General features: G+C 37.3%; 1 protein-coding gene across 1 annotated transcript; it reads left to right on the top strand.

Annotated features, from left to right (window-relative positions):
* The first annotated feature begins 431 nt into the window (after positions 1 to 431).
* On the top strand, positions 432 to 13,748 carry LOC147860498 (myosin-1-like). Its single transcript, XM_087324539.1, has 24 exons — positions 432 to 814; positions 959 to 1,422; positions 6,221 to 6,322; positions 6,399 to 6,566; positions 6,651 to 6,807; positions 6,924 to 6,951; positions 7,138 to 7,303; positions 7,559 to 7,619; positions 7,763 to 7,776; positions 7,861 to 7,945; positions 8,062 to 8,165; positions 8,272 to 8,410; positions 9,411 to 9,529; positions 9,610 to 9,762; positions 9,879 to 9,968; positions 10,050 to 10,127; positions 10,227 to 10,385; positions 10,463 to 10,663; positions 10,914 to 11,119; positions 11,234 to 11,372; positions 11,459 to 11,588; positions 11,687 to 11,833; positions 12,019 to 12,293; positions 12,377 to 13,748. Exons 1-24 carry the CDS (start codon positions 508 to 510, stop codon positions 13,151 to 13,153), a joined length of 4,269 nt encoding a protein of 1,422 aa, XP_087180665.1. The 5' UTR covers positions 432 to 507; the 3' UTR covers positions 13,154 to 13,748.
* The last annotated feature ends 5,578 nt before the right edge of the window (positions 13,749 to 19,326 follow it).

Genomic DNA, 19,326 nt, shown 5'->3' with positions numbered 1-19,326 from the left:
AATCTATCACTGGATTATCATCCATAAATCCTCGCCTCCCTTCCTCCATCTGTTCGATCCTCTTCTCCCAAATCTCTCTCTCTCTCTCTCTCTGTCTATCAGAAGCGAACACTGATTTCACAACCTTTAACAGATGACTGCACCATATCCTCCTTTTCCCTTCCCTTCCCTTCTTCCTCTCTCTTCCAATCGGATTGCTACTCGGGAAGGAGGAGAAGAAGAAGAACAGAAAGGTCTTTTGATCCGACCTTCCTCTCTTTTTCTAGCGATGGACTCAAATCACAGACACTCACAGAGAATCCTCACTGCAGTCCTCTACCGAAACAATCAAAATGCAATAATTTTATAATATCAGATATACAGAAACTTTGATCATAAATCATAATTCTCATAGACATCACCATACCATACCATCATCACCATATACATATACATCACCATATCGGCAGCATCATCGTCACAGTCATCTAACCAAATCTCTGATTTTGTTGTCTGAAAGAGAAAAAAATGCAGCACGCCATGGTCCCTCAGAGGCGTCTCAGCAGTTTAGAGGAGATGCTTGCATCTATAGATAAATTGGATAACAAAAAACCAACAGATTCACCTCCTGCTCTGCCAAAAAGACCAACTTCAAAAGCTCGATTACCTTCTGCAGCCCGAATGAGGAAAGCTGTCTCTGTGGCCGTTGCAACAACAGGCTATCATGAGGTTTCCATTTCCGGAAACCAACTCCCCAATTCTGGGAATCAACTTTCCAATCCTGGAAACGGATCAAATCAGGATTCAAACTCGTGTTGGCAGCAATCCTCAGATGGTGAGTGAGTTTGAGCGTTATCTGGTTTAGTCAATTCAATCTAGTTATAGGTAGCTTTATGCATATGTTCTTAAACCATCCAATGCAGATTTTTCTTCCTCATCACAGGCCCAGAATCACATGACCCTTTTAATATTCATACAGGGCTTCAAGCTGAAGAATCAGGTGATGTTTATGGCCATCCAAATGCTAAAAGTCCAGGTTTCTCAATCGGAGCAGAAGATCAATGTAACCCAAATGCATTTGATCCTGAACCTAAGAATACCATTGACACACTTAAGACGGAGAATTTGTTTTCTAGATACGAGTCAGAAAGTTATGTGAACGGGCATATCAGAGACTTCAACATGAGCAGGGTTGAAGATTTTGGTTCAGATTCTCGCACAGATAATTCTGTGAGTGAGGATGAGGAAACTGAACATCAGAAACAGGTGGAAGCATCATCAGAAGATGGTAAAAACTCACGTAATACTGATGCTGCGATGGATGATTCTAATGCACATGAGAGCACTGGTGGAACTGATTCCAGTTCATCAATGATAGAAAAGGTGAAGGGTGAGAGAGCAGGTGCAAAGAGATGGAGGGATGCATTCTCGGGTTTGAAAAAGGTTGGTCCTTACGAGCTCTATGTATGTATTTGCCAATACTTTCTGAAATTTAGTACTTGGGACAATGTTAAAACTCTAGGAAAAGTTAATGCTAAATAGATGTTTTGGATTCCTTCCACTAGTCGAGTTGGTTGATCGCCGCTAAGAATGTATAACTACGTTTGCACAATGCACACATTTGTCCTCCTTCTGACACAAAATAGAGCAGTGTCAAGTTTATCAGCACAGTTCAACTTGGAAGGTATAGCATATAACAATCAGAATTGTTAAAACATAAGATACTGGAATTCCAGTGTCGCCAAGGTCCTTTCCTTTGTCCCATTCTGATACTCAACATGATAATCTCACTTTGATGAGAATCCTATATGATCTTTTAAAGCATTATCTCCACCTTCTTTGCTGATGAAATGTTACCAGAGAAAAACAAAAGCATCATTTTGGAATAATTCAAATTGCAAACTAAGAATTAACAAAAACATTGTTTTGGGGCCCTGGTATTGGGAACACCCCAAGCTAGCTGGACTTCATTAATTTGAAGTGCAAATGTACAAGATTAAACAAGTCCTGTCTTTTCAACCTCATGTGGTTTCAAATTGATTCATATCTTCTGAAATAAAACTGGCTCCCAAATGTTGCTAGCTTTGCTAAACCACGAAAACAAAGGGTATTGTGAGTTCTGAAAAAGATGTTCAATTTCACGAGTATCATTACGTTTGACATGATATGTCAGTACTCCTTGTGGCAGAAATGATATGTTTTAAGAAACTTCTACATATAGTAAAACTATGCTGTTTGACTTGTCATAGCGTGGGACTCTTGTTTCTGTGGATTATGCTGCTTGACCTGTGATGCCGTATTTCTCCTCTTGTTTCTGTAGATTATGTTGCTTGACTTGGTATGGCGTAAGTTTCCTCTTATTTCTTTGGACTATGCTGCTTGACTTGGAATGACATTATCCATCACTTTGATGTCTGAAGTCTGCAAATGTTGCCATAATATTTCACCTCATGCATTTGCATGAAAACATGTAGTATAGGTCCATTACTGTAAGGAATCTCATGGCCTCAAATTTGTGTCCTACCTTCTAAATGTGTTCCTCTATAATCTCTTGCCCTAGAACGATATAGATTTCAAATAATTGGTTCTCATTTATATTCCTCTCGTATTTGTGGAGGCTATAGAAAAATGAGAAAAACACCTTTATTCTCAAGAATATACATATATATCACGACAGGAGAATGGAAATGCAGAGATCGCTTATTTTTACATGAGGAGAAAGTTTCTCTTTATAAAGGCCAAGATCTGGCCGTTGGGCTAACTAGCTGTTGGAGCTAACTAGCTGCTATAACTTTGAATCATTCTCAACACTCCCCCTCAAGATGGGCGAAAAATATCCACTAAGCCCATCTTGTCACACAATCTAGTAAGACTTATTGGCCCAAGTCCCTTTGTAAGACAATCTGCTACTTGATGTTCAGTGGAAACATGACTCAATTTTAATATTCCATTATCAAGCATCTCCTTGATAAAGAATCTGTCGATTTTGATGTACTTGGTCCTATCGTGCTGTACCGGATTGTTGGCAATGCTGATTGCCGACTTATTGTCACACCACATCATCTGATTTTCTTGATTTACCTTTAGTTCTACTAGGAGAGTTCTCAGCCGTAACAACTCTGCAACTCCTACATCAATAGCTCTATACTCTGCTTTGGCTATTGACCTTGCTACTACTGACTGTTTCTTACTCTTCCAAGAGACCAGATTGCCCCCAACAAACATGTAGTATCCTGATGTGGATTTCCTATCATTACCACATCTGGCCCAATTAGAATCACAATAGCCCTCAATGTTAAAATGACCATGTTTTCTAAAGATCAATCCCTTCCCCGGGGCACCTTTGAGATATCTCAGAATATGGTACACTGCATCCAAATGATCTTTCCTCGGATCATGCATGTAGTGACTTACCACACTTACTGCAAATGAAATATCTGGACGGGTGTGAGTCAAATAAATCAGCCGACCTACCAATCTTTGATACCTTTCACGATCAACTTTCTCTCTTGCAAGTTCAGTTAGCTTGATCTTTTGGTCAATTGGAGAAGCTACGGGCCTACAACCCAACATTCCAGATTCTGTGAGAAGATCTAATACATATTTTAGCTGAGATAGAACAACTCCTTTTGCTCCACGAGCTACCGCAATCTTAGATCCTTCACCTCAAACTCTTTACCCAATTGCACCTTCAGTTGGGCAATTTCGCCTTCATCATTACCCGTGATAATTATATCATCCACATACACAACAAGTAATGTAATATGCTCCTTGTGTTGTCGAAAAAAAAATTGTAGGGTCTGCATTCGTCTATTGGTATCCCATACCCACCATAGCCCTTTTTTAACCTGTCGAACTAGGCTCGAGGAGATTGCTTTAGTCCATAAAGCGACTTCCTTAGTCTGCAAACCTTACCTATTGTTTGAATTGTACCAAAACTTGGGGGGATATCCTTGTACACTTCCTCCATCAACTCTCCATGAAGGAAAGCATTTTTTACATCTAATTGATGTAATTTCCTATCCTTATTCACTGCTAAGGAAATAAGTGTTCTAACACTGCTCATCTTTGCTACAGGTGCAAAAGTCTAGTCGTAATCAATGCCGTATGTTTGGCTATATCCCTTGGCCACTAATTGTGCCTTGTATCGATCTATTTTTCCCTTTGGGGTTTGTTTTATTGTAAAGACCCATTTGCACCCAACCGCCTTTTTTCTTGGTGGTAGTGTCACAATCTCCCAAGTTTTGTTCTTCTCAAGAGCTCCGAGTTCTTCTTGCATGGCTGCTTTCCACTTTGGATCTTCTTTAGCAACCTGCCAACACTTGGGTAAAGTGACAGAGGCTAATGATGCAATGAATGCTCTATGTGTAGCTGATATGTTAGAATAAGAGATAAATTGAGCAACATCATGAGGGAAACCATAACGATCAGGAGGAACTCCTGCATTACTGTGAGAGATCCTCCTAACCTCTATAGGAGAAGGAGAGGAAATCATATCACCTGTGATTTCTAGGTTTGGGAGTTCTATAGGAATTACAGAAGTCGAGGCAGGTCGGGACATGGAACTTGATGGCACAAGTGGCACCGAAGACATGTTCATATTTCCTTCTTTTTGCCTCCTCTTCCGTGTATACACCTTTACCAAAACATATAGGTTCCTCGTCTTCTTTCCTTCTTCTACCTCATCCCCTACGCTCACTTGTTTCTCAGATAATGTAGGGATCAGCAAAGGAATTAATCCTATTTTTAGCAACCTCTCACCATTATCTTCTTCCCTCATATTTACAGTCTCAATTAAGTCATCAAAGGGTGAAGTTACCTCTTGTTTATAATACCCTTGCAACAACTCACATGGAGTCTTACACTCCAATACTCTAGAGGGCATTCTATTGATCAATGCAGCAGGTGTCAACACTGCCTGTCCCCACAGCTGCTTTGGGACATTCATAGAAATCATCCCATAAGAGGTATGTCCCATACGTTGGTGGTAAAGCATCAACAAGTCCTCACAACTCATTTTAGACCCCCTTACATCTGTTCCCTCTACCATAGATGCTAATGCTGAATCCAGCCCTTCACGATCCAAATACCATAGTCCATTATGCCATGTGCCATGTGCCATGTGCCATGTGCCATGTGCCATGTGCCATGTGCCATGTGCCATGTTGCATGTCCCAAGTCTCCGACCTGTCCCTTTCTCCTGGAATGTCACCTTGGGAATATCAAAAGAAACAACACATTTTAGTTGGAGTATGATGGAACTTTTGGATAGTAGGTTTATTGGGAAAGAAGGAGCATGTAACACATTAGACAATGTCACGGAGTCAATACATTTCACTATACCTATACCAACTACAGGTTGTGTTGTACCGTCTGTAGTTTGAATGCTCTCTGGTATTGCTAAGTGAGCATACGAGAACTTGCTAGCATTACCCGTCACATGCCTAGATGCACCAGAATCAATTATGCATTCTGGCGTAGAGGCAAGAGTATGTGTGTTACCAATACCTTTGGCGGAATACCAATACCTTTCATCTCTTGGATACTAGGACAGTGCTGTCCCGTTCACTGTTACACCAGCAGAGGGCGGATCTAGGGTTTGGCAGAGGGGAAGATCTAGGGGTTTGCATATGGGCGGATCTAGGCTCTGATACCATATAGAAAAATGAGAAAAACACCTTTATTCTCAAGAATGTACATATATGTCACTATGGGAGAAAGGAAACACGGAGATCGCTTATTTTTACATGAGGAGAAAGTTTCTCTTTATAAAGGCCAAGATCTGGCCGTTGGGCTAACTAGCTGTTGGAGCTAACTAGCTGTTATAACTTTGAATCATTCTCAACAGAGGCTTTCATACTTATGGCACAACGGAGACTAAAACTTGGCTAAGAATTTCACAAACGGTGAGGAAGGGGTGCACATGCATTCGCTGAAATCCTTGTGAATGAGGTCCTCTTGCCAAATTTGTTTGTGCTAAGGCTCTCAACGTTAAGGATGCTTCAATTTTATATCAATCATATTTGAAGCATCAATGATATGCTGGAATTAGTATATAGTTGGAACTTGCAGACTCCATAGTAGCTTGGAATAAATATCTCTATTGGTAGCATATCGCTACATCTCTAACAGGTAATAGGGTTGCGAAACTTTTAGATGTAATATTTGGTAGTTAGGAAGTTTCAAAGATCTATTGCAACTGAGTGAATTGACTCACTCTTAAACTCAACGTTCGATGCAGAATTCTCGAGTATGGTGTTTAAACCCTGAAAATAAGTGGATTCTTGGGGTTGTCGAATCAACAAATGAAGAACAATCTATTGTCAGCATGACAGAAGTTCAGGTATGTATTGCAACTGTAAACCTCTTAGCCTGATTCATATGAGAATGCAGGCTGATATTGGTTTCTTTCTGTACAGTCCGAATCACAAGTTCAGCCTCGAATTATCAAGTTACCATCCTCTAAACTGCTGCCAGCAAATCCTGTTATACTTGAAGGAGTAGATGATCTCATACAACTTAGCTATCTGAATGAACCTTCAGTTCTTCACAACATTCGCTACAGATATGTTAACGAGAAGATATATGTAATAAGATATGAAGAAATTTGGCAAATTTTATACGCTTTTACCTTTACATTGTGTCTGACTTTTAAGTACCCTTCTTTCTAGACAAGAGCTGGACCTGTCTTGATCGCAATTAATCCATTCAAGAAGGTTCCACTTTATACAGAGGAGTTACTTAAACAATATAGAAACAAGAGTAAAGATGATCTTGCCCCACATATATATATGACAGCAGAGAGCGCATTTCGTGCAATGATGAGAGGTGTGTAATGTTCATGTATAAAAATATGCTGATGTGCTCTTGAATTGACAATTGTGAATGCAAAGAAGACATGAATTATCCCTAACACAGTTTCCTTATTTGCAACTCCTGAACAGATGGAGTTAATCAGTCAATTATCATCAGGTGTGTATAATTCCTTCTTTCTATACAAGCCAAACCTGCATTGTTAGCTGATAAGCGTTCTTTCTTCTCCGTTCATTCATGGCCTACAACACTGTTATCCTGATGTTTTGAGTATTTCCCATCTTACTATTGTATGATCTATTTCGGTTTCTTTGGATTATTCTTTCTTAAAAACCTCCTTTTTAGTGGTGAGAGTGGTGCAGGAAAGACAGAAACAGCCAAAATTGCTATGCAATACTTGACAGCAGTTGGTGGAGGGGATGGTGTAGAAAACGAGATTCTACAGACCAATCCTATATTGGAGGCTTTTGGGAATGCAAAAACATTGAGAAATGATAACTCTAGCAGATTTGTAAGTGTGTTTAGGTTTCATTATTTGATTCCTTGATCTTCTTATAAATTTAAAGAACACTTCCAAGTAGGCTTACAGCACAAAGAGAATGGCGTCTTTTTGTTTTTTTTCCTGTATTGTACCTATTTTTACGCAAATAAAGCAGTTATGTGGAGTTAGGGCATTTTGGAGTGATTGTCATTATATATTATGCTATATTTATTGACGGCATTTTGGATTTTGGAACCTGAAACAAAATAATGTTCAATTCTGCAGGGTAAACTTATTGAAATATATTTTGATTCAGGAAAAATTTCTGGAGCAAAAATCCAAACATGTAAGAAGCTTTTCTGGCTTCTGCTATTTTACTTTAATGTTTTTTTCACATCATTCAAAGACTTATCAAATCTGCTTTCAAAATACTTTTGTTTTTCTTGGTGTACGTGTTATATTCTACAATGTTTGGCAATCCCATCAAAGATCTCCTTGAGAAGGTAGTGCACATCTTTTTGGCAATGGATTGGACATGTCATTTTAATCAAGTAAAAGCTGACCATATCTTTTTTTGCTCAAATCAGTCAAGAGTTGTGCAACAAGCAAAGGGTGAACGATCATACCATATTTTTTACCAGCTATGTGCGGGTGCACATGATGCTTTAAGGGGTAACGGTTTTCTGCCCCTTTTAAATTTCATTAGAATTATGATCTGAAATTGTGCACTTGAGTTGTAAGTTATGTATGAAGTTGTTTACTCAGATTAATGTCTTTTGATTTTGTAGTGCGCATAAATCTGAGGCCTGCTAAAGATTATCGGTATTTGAATCAAAGTGATTGTTTGGAAATAGGCAATGTTGATGATGCTGCTAGGTTCCGTGGAATGCTGGTAAGATTCTTGAATGTCTGGATTATAACACTGAATTGGCCAATTTTATATGCTATCTACTTATCTTTCCTGTGGAAATAACTAAAACCCTCTAGCTTGTGTTTAGGATGCGATGGATGTCATGCAGATAAGCAAAGATGATCAAGAAAATGCTTTTGCGATGCTTTCTGCAGTTCTATGGCTTGGGAACATAACATTTTCAGTCATTGACAATGAAAATCATGTATCTGTAAATGATGATGAGGGTGAGTCAACAGATTTATAAAAGAAATTGCAAAATATAATCTGTATTTGATGAAAACGAAAATAGACAGGATCCAATCTTTTCCTGTTCTGTGGATTAGTGGCAGGATGCAGCTATCCTTTTATTGGATTTTCTCTAATACTTTCATCCTCCTTTTTAAGGAATGTTTGATGTAAATCTGTCAGGAATTAATGGCAGGTTTGATTTATTGGCGAATGTCCATTGTTGACAAATTATTCAATGATAACTACTCTTTTGGCATCCTTCAGTTAGTTTCTGTCATCAAGAGCAAAATCATATCAATTGGACAATATGAGATGGAGGACCCAAACAGAGAAACCTGTCTTTCTCAGATTAATTGAGAACCCAAACGGATAACTTTGACCATTTTACTGATTCTAGACCCCACTTTGCTAGTATACCATATCCTTTCATTGTTGTACATCTGATTCCTGTCTCCTGTCCAATGTCAGTGCATGAATTGCAATTAACAAGGTATTTTGTAACTCCCAAGATCTTTCTGGTTAGTCTAACTACAGTAACTTGGAAGATCATGAAGAGATTAAAGGAAGTTTTGGTATCACACAACATTTTATCAGTTCATCAGACATACATGGAATGCCTGCTTGTCAACTTCTTTCTAAACTCCTATCTAACATTTGAATAATGTTTTCCTTCCTTTGGACTCGTCTCTTACCTGTTATAGAAAGATATCTCTTAATACCTACGTATTCATCAACAAATAGATTCTAGGCTGTCTTTTAGTTTATCTTTCATTTCGCTTATTTTCTTTGATTTTACTGGTAGATATCGTAATTGTTTTGCTAGATGACTACGTTTGCTTAGACTTCAACCAAATTTGTGCGAAATTATGTGGCTAGTTTCTGACATAGGCCTACATATTTTTTGCTTCTATGACTGTATTGTTTGTTAAGAATGTTGAATAGCACCTGTTTCAATGGTTCTATTCACTATTAATCATACTTTTCTGGTATGGACAGCGGTTAGGACTGCAGCAAAGTTGTTAAAATGCAGGAAAGAAAATCTTATGGATTGCCTGTGCACTCGAAAAATTCGTGCAGGAAATGAGAAGATTGTGCAGAAGTTAACTTCTTCTCAGGTTGATGATGGGATATGTTATTGTTGTGGTGTTCATTCTGCAATCAGTGTTTAATAAACTTCTTTACTTACTTGACCCAGGCAGCTGATTCAAGGGATGCATTGGCTAAAGCTATCTATGCTGGTCTATTTGACTGGCTGGTTGATCGTATAAATAAGTCGCTTGAAGTCGGGAAAAATCACACCGGCAAATCTATCATTATTTTGGACATATATGGATTTGAATCTTTCGTGGTAAAAACAGAGATTCAACTTTAAGGAAGATTATATTTATGACTTAAATATGTCAAAAGTGATGAAAGAGGAATACTAATTGCAAAATAAATATTGTATTCCTCTTGTCTTACCAGAAAAACAGTTTCGAACAGCTATGTATAAACTATGCCAATGAGAGACTGCAACAGTACTTCAACAGACACTTATTCAAACTGGAACAAGAAGTATCTAATTTCAAAATTAGAATGATGTCATGATATCTGATTTTTTTTTGCTTGGGATTGACCGAGTCCATCCTCGAACAGGAATATGTTTCTGAAGGTATAGACTGGACCCGTGTTGAATTTGAAGATAACCAGGATTGCCTTGAGCTCATTGAGAAGGTAAGATCCTTGCACGATATAGGCACCAGAGTAAAGTCATACACAAAAACTTTGTTATTTATTGGACTATACTATTTTTTTTCTTTGTCCATTTTGCAGAGACCTCTAGGTATGATATCCTTACTCGATGAAGAATGTACATTCCCAAAAGGCACAGATTATACATTGGCAGAAAAGCTTAAGGAGCACTTGGCCCTTAATAGCTGTTTTAAGGGGGAAAGGAGCAGAGGGTTCCGTGTTAATCATTACGCAGGAGAGGTGTTATCAACTTTCAAGTATTTGGCTCAGTAATTTGTGGTGTTTGTGGGTGCTAATGATGATACTGGATGAAACAGGTTATCTACGATACTCAAGGTTTTCTTGAGAAAAACAGAGATCTCTTGCATTCAGACTTATTGCAGTTACTGTCTTCATGTGAGGCACAGCTGCCACAACTTTTTGCTAGTAATATTGAGCAAGCTCTTCAAAAGCCAATCACTCCTTTGCGAAGAAATGGAGTAGACACTCATAAACAAAGTGTGGCAACAAAATTCAAGGTCAATGTGGATTCCTTTCTCTCTGATGTCTCTGTGTGCCGGATATGTGTTTTGTTTGTTAAAGGTGCTTTTGGTGCAAGTCTGATGAATAACAATTTGTTGTTAGGTGGCTAAGGTGTCTCATTGTAGGTCATTATATAGTGGACATTTGCCAACATGTTTCAATATAGTTTTTCATGAATCTTTTCATAATCTCTCCATCATTCATAGTTTGTAAGATTTTAAAATAGTATTTCTTCATGTTCTTTAGGGACAACTCCATAGATTAATGCAGCGCCTGGAAAACACTGAACCACATTTCGTTCGTTGCATCAAACCAAATACTTCGCAAAAGCCAATTGTTTATCAGGATGACTTAGTTTTGCAGCAATTAAGATGCTGTGGTGTTCTTGAGGTTGTAAGAATTTCCAGATGTGGCTATCCAACACGAGTTTCTCATCAGCGTTTTGCTACCAGGTTGATGATTCTGTGGTTTTTAGTTGGAAGTAATCATTGTATTGTTCATGTTTGGCGTTAATTGATATATTATATCAAGGAACTCATTCTTCCTTGTGCAATGATTTATTCCAGGTATGGTTTCCTTCTTCCACTCAATTTTTCGGCTGAACAGGATGTACTCAGTACATGTGTTGCGATCCTACATCAATTCAAGGTTCCTCCTGATATGTATCAAGTGGGGTACACCAAATTGTTTTTTCGAGCAGGACAGGTGGATATGAAACCTCAGATGTATTTGAACACATCATATTTTTGTTTATGGCCAGTAAAAATGTTAACAGAAGATGGGTATTGCAGGTTGGAAGATTGGAAGACTATAGATTGCAAACACTTCATGCAATTGTCTCCTTCCAGAAGATATACAGAGGTTACAGGGCCAGAATTCATTTTAAGAAACTAAGGAAAACAGCTCTTTTCTTACAGTCCTGTAAGCGTTTACTTTTAGAATTTCATATCTTATGTTTCACCATGAAATAAAATGGTAGTGGAAGCCACCAACTTATTGTGATTTGTGTGATTATGTAGTGGTTAGGTCCAGGAAAATCCAAAGACTTTTTGAAGAGATGCTTAAGAAACACCGTGCAGCTGTTCGAATTCAGAAATATGTACGAGGCAGAGCCAAAAGAAAAAGATTCCTCAAAACTAAGAAGGAGATTGTGCTGATTCAATCAGGTAAAGCAATGCTATCAGTAAATAATGTGTTGAAAAAAAGAGTTGTAGAACAACGAACTTATTGCATTGTACTGCAGTGTTGGTCAATGCAATTTCTCTCACTTGGGGTCTGTTGGCACCCAAAGGTGGGAGGTGTGGAACCCCTGACGTATTGCTCAACAGTTTTATTGTTTATGCAAATGCAGTTGCTAGAGGTTGGCTGGCTAGGAGGAAGTTGTTGGCTTTGCGCAAAAAGCTCAAGGAAGAAACACAGAAAGCTCTGGAATTGAAGCGCTTAGAAGATGGAAGGCATAAAGCTCTGGAACTGAGGCAGAAGGCTCTGGAGTTGACGCAGTTAAAAGAAGAAAGACGAAAGGCTCAACAAGAGAGAGGATTTTTGACAATGAAGGATGCCTCTCAGAACATTAGCACTCTTGAAGTGGAGAGTGTTATGAAAGAACTTGTTGGAAGAACAGCTGAGGTATATATCTACAATTGTTGTAATTTTTTTTGTAACTGTAGACTGTAGAGGTGCATTATTGAGACAATTTATCTGCTATATAGGCACCAAATATAGAGCTGGATGGTGACAAACCAACAGTTAGGGTTTCAGCTTCATTTTTAGCAAAGTTACAAAGCCGTGTCTTGCTGGCCGAATCAGCTCTACGAGAAAAGGAAGAAGATAATGCAATGTTGCGGCAAAGGCTGAACCATTATGAGGCAAGGTGGACAGAGTACGAGTCCAAAATGTCTTCGATGGAAGAAATGTGGCAAAAGCAGATGTCATCCCTTCAACTCAGCCTAGCTGCTGCAAAGAAAAGCCTTGCATCTGAAGATGTATTGAATGTTGCTCTCAAATCTGACGAGACATTTGGATTAAAAAAGAGCAAAACTGGAGCAAAGCGTGCTCCTCGGCATATTCGTGTTCCTTCAGAAGATGATGACTTGGATTGGGATGATAACAGCTCAGTGGGAACTAAAACACCCGACCGAAATTTGACTCCACAAAAGCAACCGAGCCAATATTCGGATTTCTCGATTGTAAAACCAGACCTCAATGCAGGCCGATTGGTTGTGAGTCATTTGGTGAAAGAGTTTGAGCACCGTCAACAAGTTTTCCATGATGATTCAAGCTTTGTAATTGAGGTTAAATCTGGTCAGAATGATGCTACTCTAAACCCTGATGAGGAACTCAGGAAGCTGAAACAAAGATTCGACACTTGGAAGAAAGATTTTAAGGCCAGATTGCGGGAAACAAAGATCATACTCCAGAAGCTGGGGAATCCTAATCCGGAAGTTTCCCAGAAATTGAGGAAGAACTGGTGGAGCATGAAAGCATGATTGATGCAAAAAGATAATCAATGCATGGTTGTAAACTGGTGATATTTCTTCCTTGGGGGGTGAGTAAAAGTTCCTATCATTGCATGGGCTCTCCTAAGCCTTGTTCGTGTTGTAATTTACATTATGTTTTTTCTCATAGTAGATGAGTTATCTACTAATGTACCAGATGATGCTGTCATCTGATGAAAGGTAAGCTGATGTTTAACAATCAAGAAGCATAGACAGAGTTGAGAAACTTATGCTTCTTCTGCTAAGATTCGCGGATAACTAAAACCGTAAGGAGAATGTATCACTACGCTTATATGATGCTCATTTAGATCATGTCATGCCTGTTGATTGCTAATGCAATATGAAAGTGTGCAAAAGGTTGTGAGGTATCTCGTGGGAGCCAGGAGTGATCATTCCTCTTGGGGTGAGCGCTATATTACTAATATATGTTAGTATTTGGAGAACTCTAATTGCATATTATTATCAAGGTCTTTTGATGTAGTATGTCAGAGAAGGCGTTATAAAGTAAAGTCTTTTAGATTAATCCCATTGTAATGAATGACTTACGATACCCTTCGAATGAAAATTTGTGATAATATTCCAGCTACTCTTTACTGATAGTTTAAGATTCTTTATTCACTTTTGACTTTGGATTGATGTGATCTTAGTAGTGATGCTAGATATGGTGCTCGATTCCTTCCATCTTCACCGTCTCGTTAGGTCCATACAATATGGGCCTGTTTGATACCTCGTGATACATGACACAAAAGTAAAATTACTTACGGTAAATGTTCGAAGAACGAAGGAAAATGTCAGGACTGCTTCCTGTCACCGAATTTTGTGTGCCTTGTACTATATTTGGAGTTTTTTTATAGAGCAACGAGCAGAATTAAATTAATTTGTAGGTCAACTTCTCACTCTCGATTCTCATACATGATTCCTTGGAGAAAGCCATTAGCACAAGAACAATGGAAACACAAATGTGATCCAATTTGGAACAGTCAAATTATTGGAATGGTGCAATTGAAGCACTGTAAGAGGCTACAGAAACCCTTGTAAATGTGATTATTGCAGTCAATTGGCCATTGTATCTATCCTGTAATGAATGAATATGGCCCATACACATTATTACATCTATGAATGTGGAGTTTGGATAATCCTCGTATATGGCTCATTTTTTATACCTATCCTAAAACTCATAAATATCAGCTGTGATTGAAACCCAATCTATCAAAGCTGTAATGAAAGCAATGAAATAAAATTATTCTCCAACATATATATGCGCTTCTTGCATGTAAATGAGTGTGGTGTGACAAAACTAAAATCGCAAAAAATGATGCAACAAAAATCGTTGGGAATTCTCATACACTGGTTGTGAGAATTGTTTGGTTTTAAAACTTCACTATGTCTCCTAGATTATGTCTCCTATGCATATTGTTGGAACAATTTGGTAGGTGAGTTACAACATTTACACTAATCTCCTTAAATTGATCATAGTAGTGATGCTAGATATGGTACAATCTCCTTAAATTGATAACCATGTTTAGAGTAACTTAGCATGCTCCATCCCTCTATAGATGATTAGCAATACAAGAATGCTAGTGTGTTCTCATTGATTGTGGCTAAATCATGCTAAAGTCTTCCCCCTAGTTTCCAACACTTTTGAGATCTTGTTCAAGTCTAACTCACATTAACTAGGTTGAGGTTAATTAGCCGAAATCCTTTGAATGATGGACTTCGTTGCTTTATTCGTAAAAGGATGTGGCGGTAACCTTGTAGTCCACTATTCCGATTTACTCCATAGTACCCCATCTTTACTCACATTTTATAAGTTGGCATGAAATAAATAAAAACGTAGTGATGGGTTTGTAAAAAAGAAGAGTTTGAGTACTATGGTAAGTATATATGCATTTGTTTTTAAGATTATGATACAACCTTGGAATTGAAGTTTCTAAACTAAATGAGGGCCAAGGTTCGATGTCCCAAGGGCATTCAATATTTGCATTTACGATTTTTCATTACTTTGCAAGCTTCACGTGAAGATAGTTGTCCGCAATTAACACATAGTGAGAACACTTTTAAGTCATTGAATTAGGTGAGTTGTCCACACTTAATTCCTTGCAATAATACTTTTAATTCCTTTAAATTAGTTGACAATACCTAGCACGCAATGAAGATAGGTTTTTAATTCAAGTTGTACACTAGACTTGAGGAGATAATGCACAATATGGAAAGAACCCACAAATAGGCCAAGGTGGCTTGGCCAGAGATGTTTGTTGTTGAGGATTCTCAATCCCTACCTCAACACATTTTTCGTTCTTACCTAATCAATAAGTTTAGATGAATAAAGGCCTATTTTTCCCTCGTTAAAAAGTGTGCAAGCACGTTCATTTTTTAATATGACATTCTTGTTCATGGTAAAAATAAATATTTAGTCACAAATGTGAAGGCAACATGTCAACACGGTATTTATATAAATCATATATCATATTAAGAATGACTTACGCTCACCAAAAGTATGAACACATGCCATGACCCATGCTAATCTTTTAGTATGATGCAAATCACATGAATGAGCAACATTTAATAATAAATATCAAATCACATTAATATTATATAGAGAGCAATAGCCACTTAAAGATTATACACAAAACAATGAGGAAGAGCATTGATGAACTTATGCCCGAATTTTTAATGAAGGATATCAATTGAATGATCAAATTTAGGGCCAAGCATTCATACATCCTTGTGACACGATATTTTTGTCTAGATTTGAGGAAATAAGTGGGCTCAAAGTTACATGGAGCAAATAATATGAAAGGTAATTTGAGTTGAGTTCGTTCCCATGGAGTTCTATTTGAAAAAGCAAGTGATTCAATTTAATGAGGGCAACACATGGTCAAGCCCTTTGGTGTCGTGAGAAACATGGTAAGCATGAAATGATGCAAAATTCATATTCGCACTAATGACCATCTACTAGGCCAACAAATAAGGTAAATGTGAATGGATATATATATGCATCAATGTGCTTAACACTATCATGACTTTACTATATCGCATGAACACATAACTGTAGGTGTGACCCGAACAGGTAATCAATTTCACTTTCAATATAGCATGATTTGTGTCATGTTTTTGTGATATTAGGATCAAACTTTCCACCACTCCCCCACAATGTTCAAATATGAGACTTTCCTCATTCGTTTCGAGCGGATATTTATATAATCTGCATGCAAACATTAGGCTCTTTTCAAATTGATCAAAAAATGAGTTTTTCGATTAGAATATAAATTATGTCTGATACTTAAATTATGAAAAATCTCACATGGAAGGTATAAATGAACGTTATTTTTGTTTAGCTTTATGTAACAAAAGAGGAAGCATAGAAACATTGATGATCATAGTGATATATCGACATACTTCTCAAATTTTGGCATAGCACTAGGAAAAGTAGTAGTCTTCATTGTCCACATAATATACTCATATTAGTCCATTGGTTAGATTCAAAATCAATAAACCATTATTCTAACTCTCTCTTTCCACATTTTAGTTTGGCTCTCTACATCACTTACATTGAACTTGAGACTTGTTTATTGTGCCTAGTTCCATGTGGCTACATATTTTCTTCTTGATCTTGTTAATATCATCCCTATACATACCTCTGCAATGCCATACAAGATATTAGATGAGTCATTACATAATCCCTCTTCTTTGCATGACACAACACAATTATATTGCCCACCTCACCCTAATATTTTTTATGATGAATCTATATTCAAATAAACAATGCAAGGTTCTACCCTCTCTTTGTGAGACATGACTACCTCAATGGTTCTCCTTTCTTTATTTGTGCCATTTGTTGGCTACACTTCCTTTGCTAACTTTAGAAGGTCAAAGTAGTTCAAATATGAGACTTTCCTTCATACATTTGGACCTTGAGAATTGATTCTCTTTTCTTTATTTGTAGCATTTGTTGGTTACACTCCTTTAAACTTAGAAGTTCAAAGTGGTGTCTAGAATGGAAACAAGATGAATAAGAATAATATGGGATTATTGAAATGACCACATTTTATTTTAGTTTCAAAAGGAGTCACATCGCTTTGTAATTGCAAGTATTAAAAAGATTTTGAGATTATACACATTTACTTTGGCTTCGGATTTGTGATGGTCATTGTTGTTAAATGTACCACTAAGTAGTTTCTTACATTGTAAGTTTTACATGTTAATTTAGTTGTGGCATTATATTACCTCTCTCCATATATGTATAACTTATATTTACAATATGCCCTATCAATCACCCTTGTCCTTATAACCTATGTTGATTTAGTTGTGGCATTATATTACCTCTCTCCATATATGTATAACTTATATTTACAATATGCTCTATCAATCACCCTTGTCCTTATAACCTATGTTGATTTAGTTGCGGCATTATATTCCCTCTCTCCATATACGTATAAGCTATGTTTACAAAATGCCCTATCATTTCACCCTTGTCCTTATAGCTTACAAATTGGAACATTTCGTTTGTATTGTTTTTATAAATACAATCGTATAAGGTAGAAAACAAACAACTAAGTTAAAGACGTTGCTTTCTTTGGATGGTGACGATGTTCCCAAGCTTCTTGGAAGATTGTTCAAGCATGGTACATGAACACCAAATTTTCAGGGCATTGTCTTTTTTGGATGTGAAGATATATGAATATCCTTTCCGTTTGATGATGAAACGACGTGCACTGCTTGCAATCTTTGTTCACCTTTTAGAATGTTATGCACATGACAATGATGTCCACAAAATTATACCTTTGGTAACTTTTTTTGACAATGTCACAATTTGATATGGAGATGAATTGAGTTTTACTTGTTACAATGTGTAAAAAACCTTGGTAAGTTAGTGTTTCAAGAATTATGGAACCTTGAATGCACGAACGGGCAAAAGTGCACCTATGACTGGCTAATAAATAAATGGAAGAAAACAATTGTTCATGTTTCCAAGGCTTGAGGTAATGTGGTTAGTGCCTAGTTGAACATATGAGACATAGTGAGATATGTTCAAGCATGATTACTTAACTTCAACAAAAAAACAGTCAAGCAAGATTTTGTTATATTGTATATCTCATATGGATAACCCAGAATATATATCCTAAAGTTATGAAAGTTGTTAAGGCCTAAGATTGTCGATTGTCCTACTTTGTATTGGATGTCTTTTCCAGTTTTCCCTACATATCATGTAGTAGGTAAGACGTGACTCTTGTGCACTACATGTGATATGCAAACATTTAGAAAGGTAATCTTTGAAGGGTGTAATCCAAGTTTCTAGAACAATGTGCTCGAATTCAAGATGGCACTAGCTTGAATGTTAGCGAAAATAAGACTAATTCTGGTTTAAGAGGTCATGTTTCAACTATGGGATTGCCTTATCTCCTTGAATGATAATAACAAGTTTCTTCAAGGGTGATCTTTTTTAACAACACGCAATCCAAAGAAATATTATGCAAGTGGTCACAATGTGTAGCCGTCAATCAAGAGGCTCCCAACATTGAAGACTATTGTACATATGACACTATATGTACCATTTTGAGGATCTCGTGAGTAGCACTCATGCAATTTTGAGCATACATAGGTATAGGGTATACAACAAGACTCATAACACAAGGATTGCTGAGAATGTATAATCTCAAGACCAACTCGTTTCTTCAAGTTTGCTTTTCCCACTCATATTTCTCCCTAAACTACAATCCGTGCTCTCAATTTCGATGTTCGTTAGTAAATTCCTTGAACATTAAGAGTCGCTTGCCAAATACTTGGACTACATGAAAATAAAATAATAAAATATACTTGAACATGTACATCTGTCCTCCGAGGATGATAATAAAATAATATGCTTACGATAAGCATCAAATTGTGCATTGTCGATGGCAGGAAAAAAGAATTTGCATATATACTATTACACAAGGAAGTGTTGGGATGCACCAAACATATGATCATACCTAATGAAAGTATACCATATCTCCATCTCCTTAAAATGTCATAACCAAGCAATTAAGAATAAGCACTATGTTGTAAATCGTCTACTGCCATCCAAGAATGCTTCTCAACATATTTTACCATGTACACAAACAACTCCAAAACAAACCTACACAATATGCACCACCATAGGGACTCACTCATAACACTCTTTTCGG

This window comes from Azolla caroliniana, unplaced genomic scaffold (genome assembly GCF_043228905.1).
Source record: "Azolla caroliniana isolate FFs.n. ecotype wild unplaced genomic scaffold, voAzoCaro1.0.p SCAF_9, whole genome shotgun sequence".
Classification (NCBI taxonomy): domain Eukaryota; kingdom Viridiplantae; phylum Streptophyta; class Polypodiopsida; order Salviniales; family Salviniaceae; genus Azolla; species Azolla caroliniana.
The sequence above is the reverse complement of the archived record's forward strand: the minus strand, read 5'-3'. Positions and strand labels throughout refer to the sequence as shown.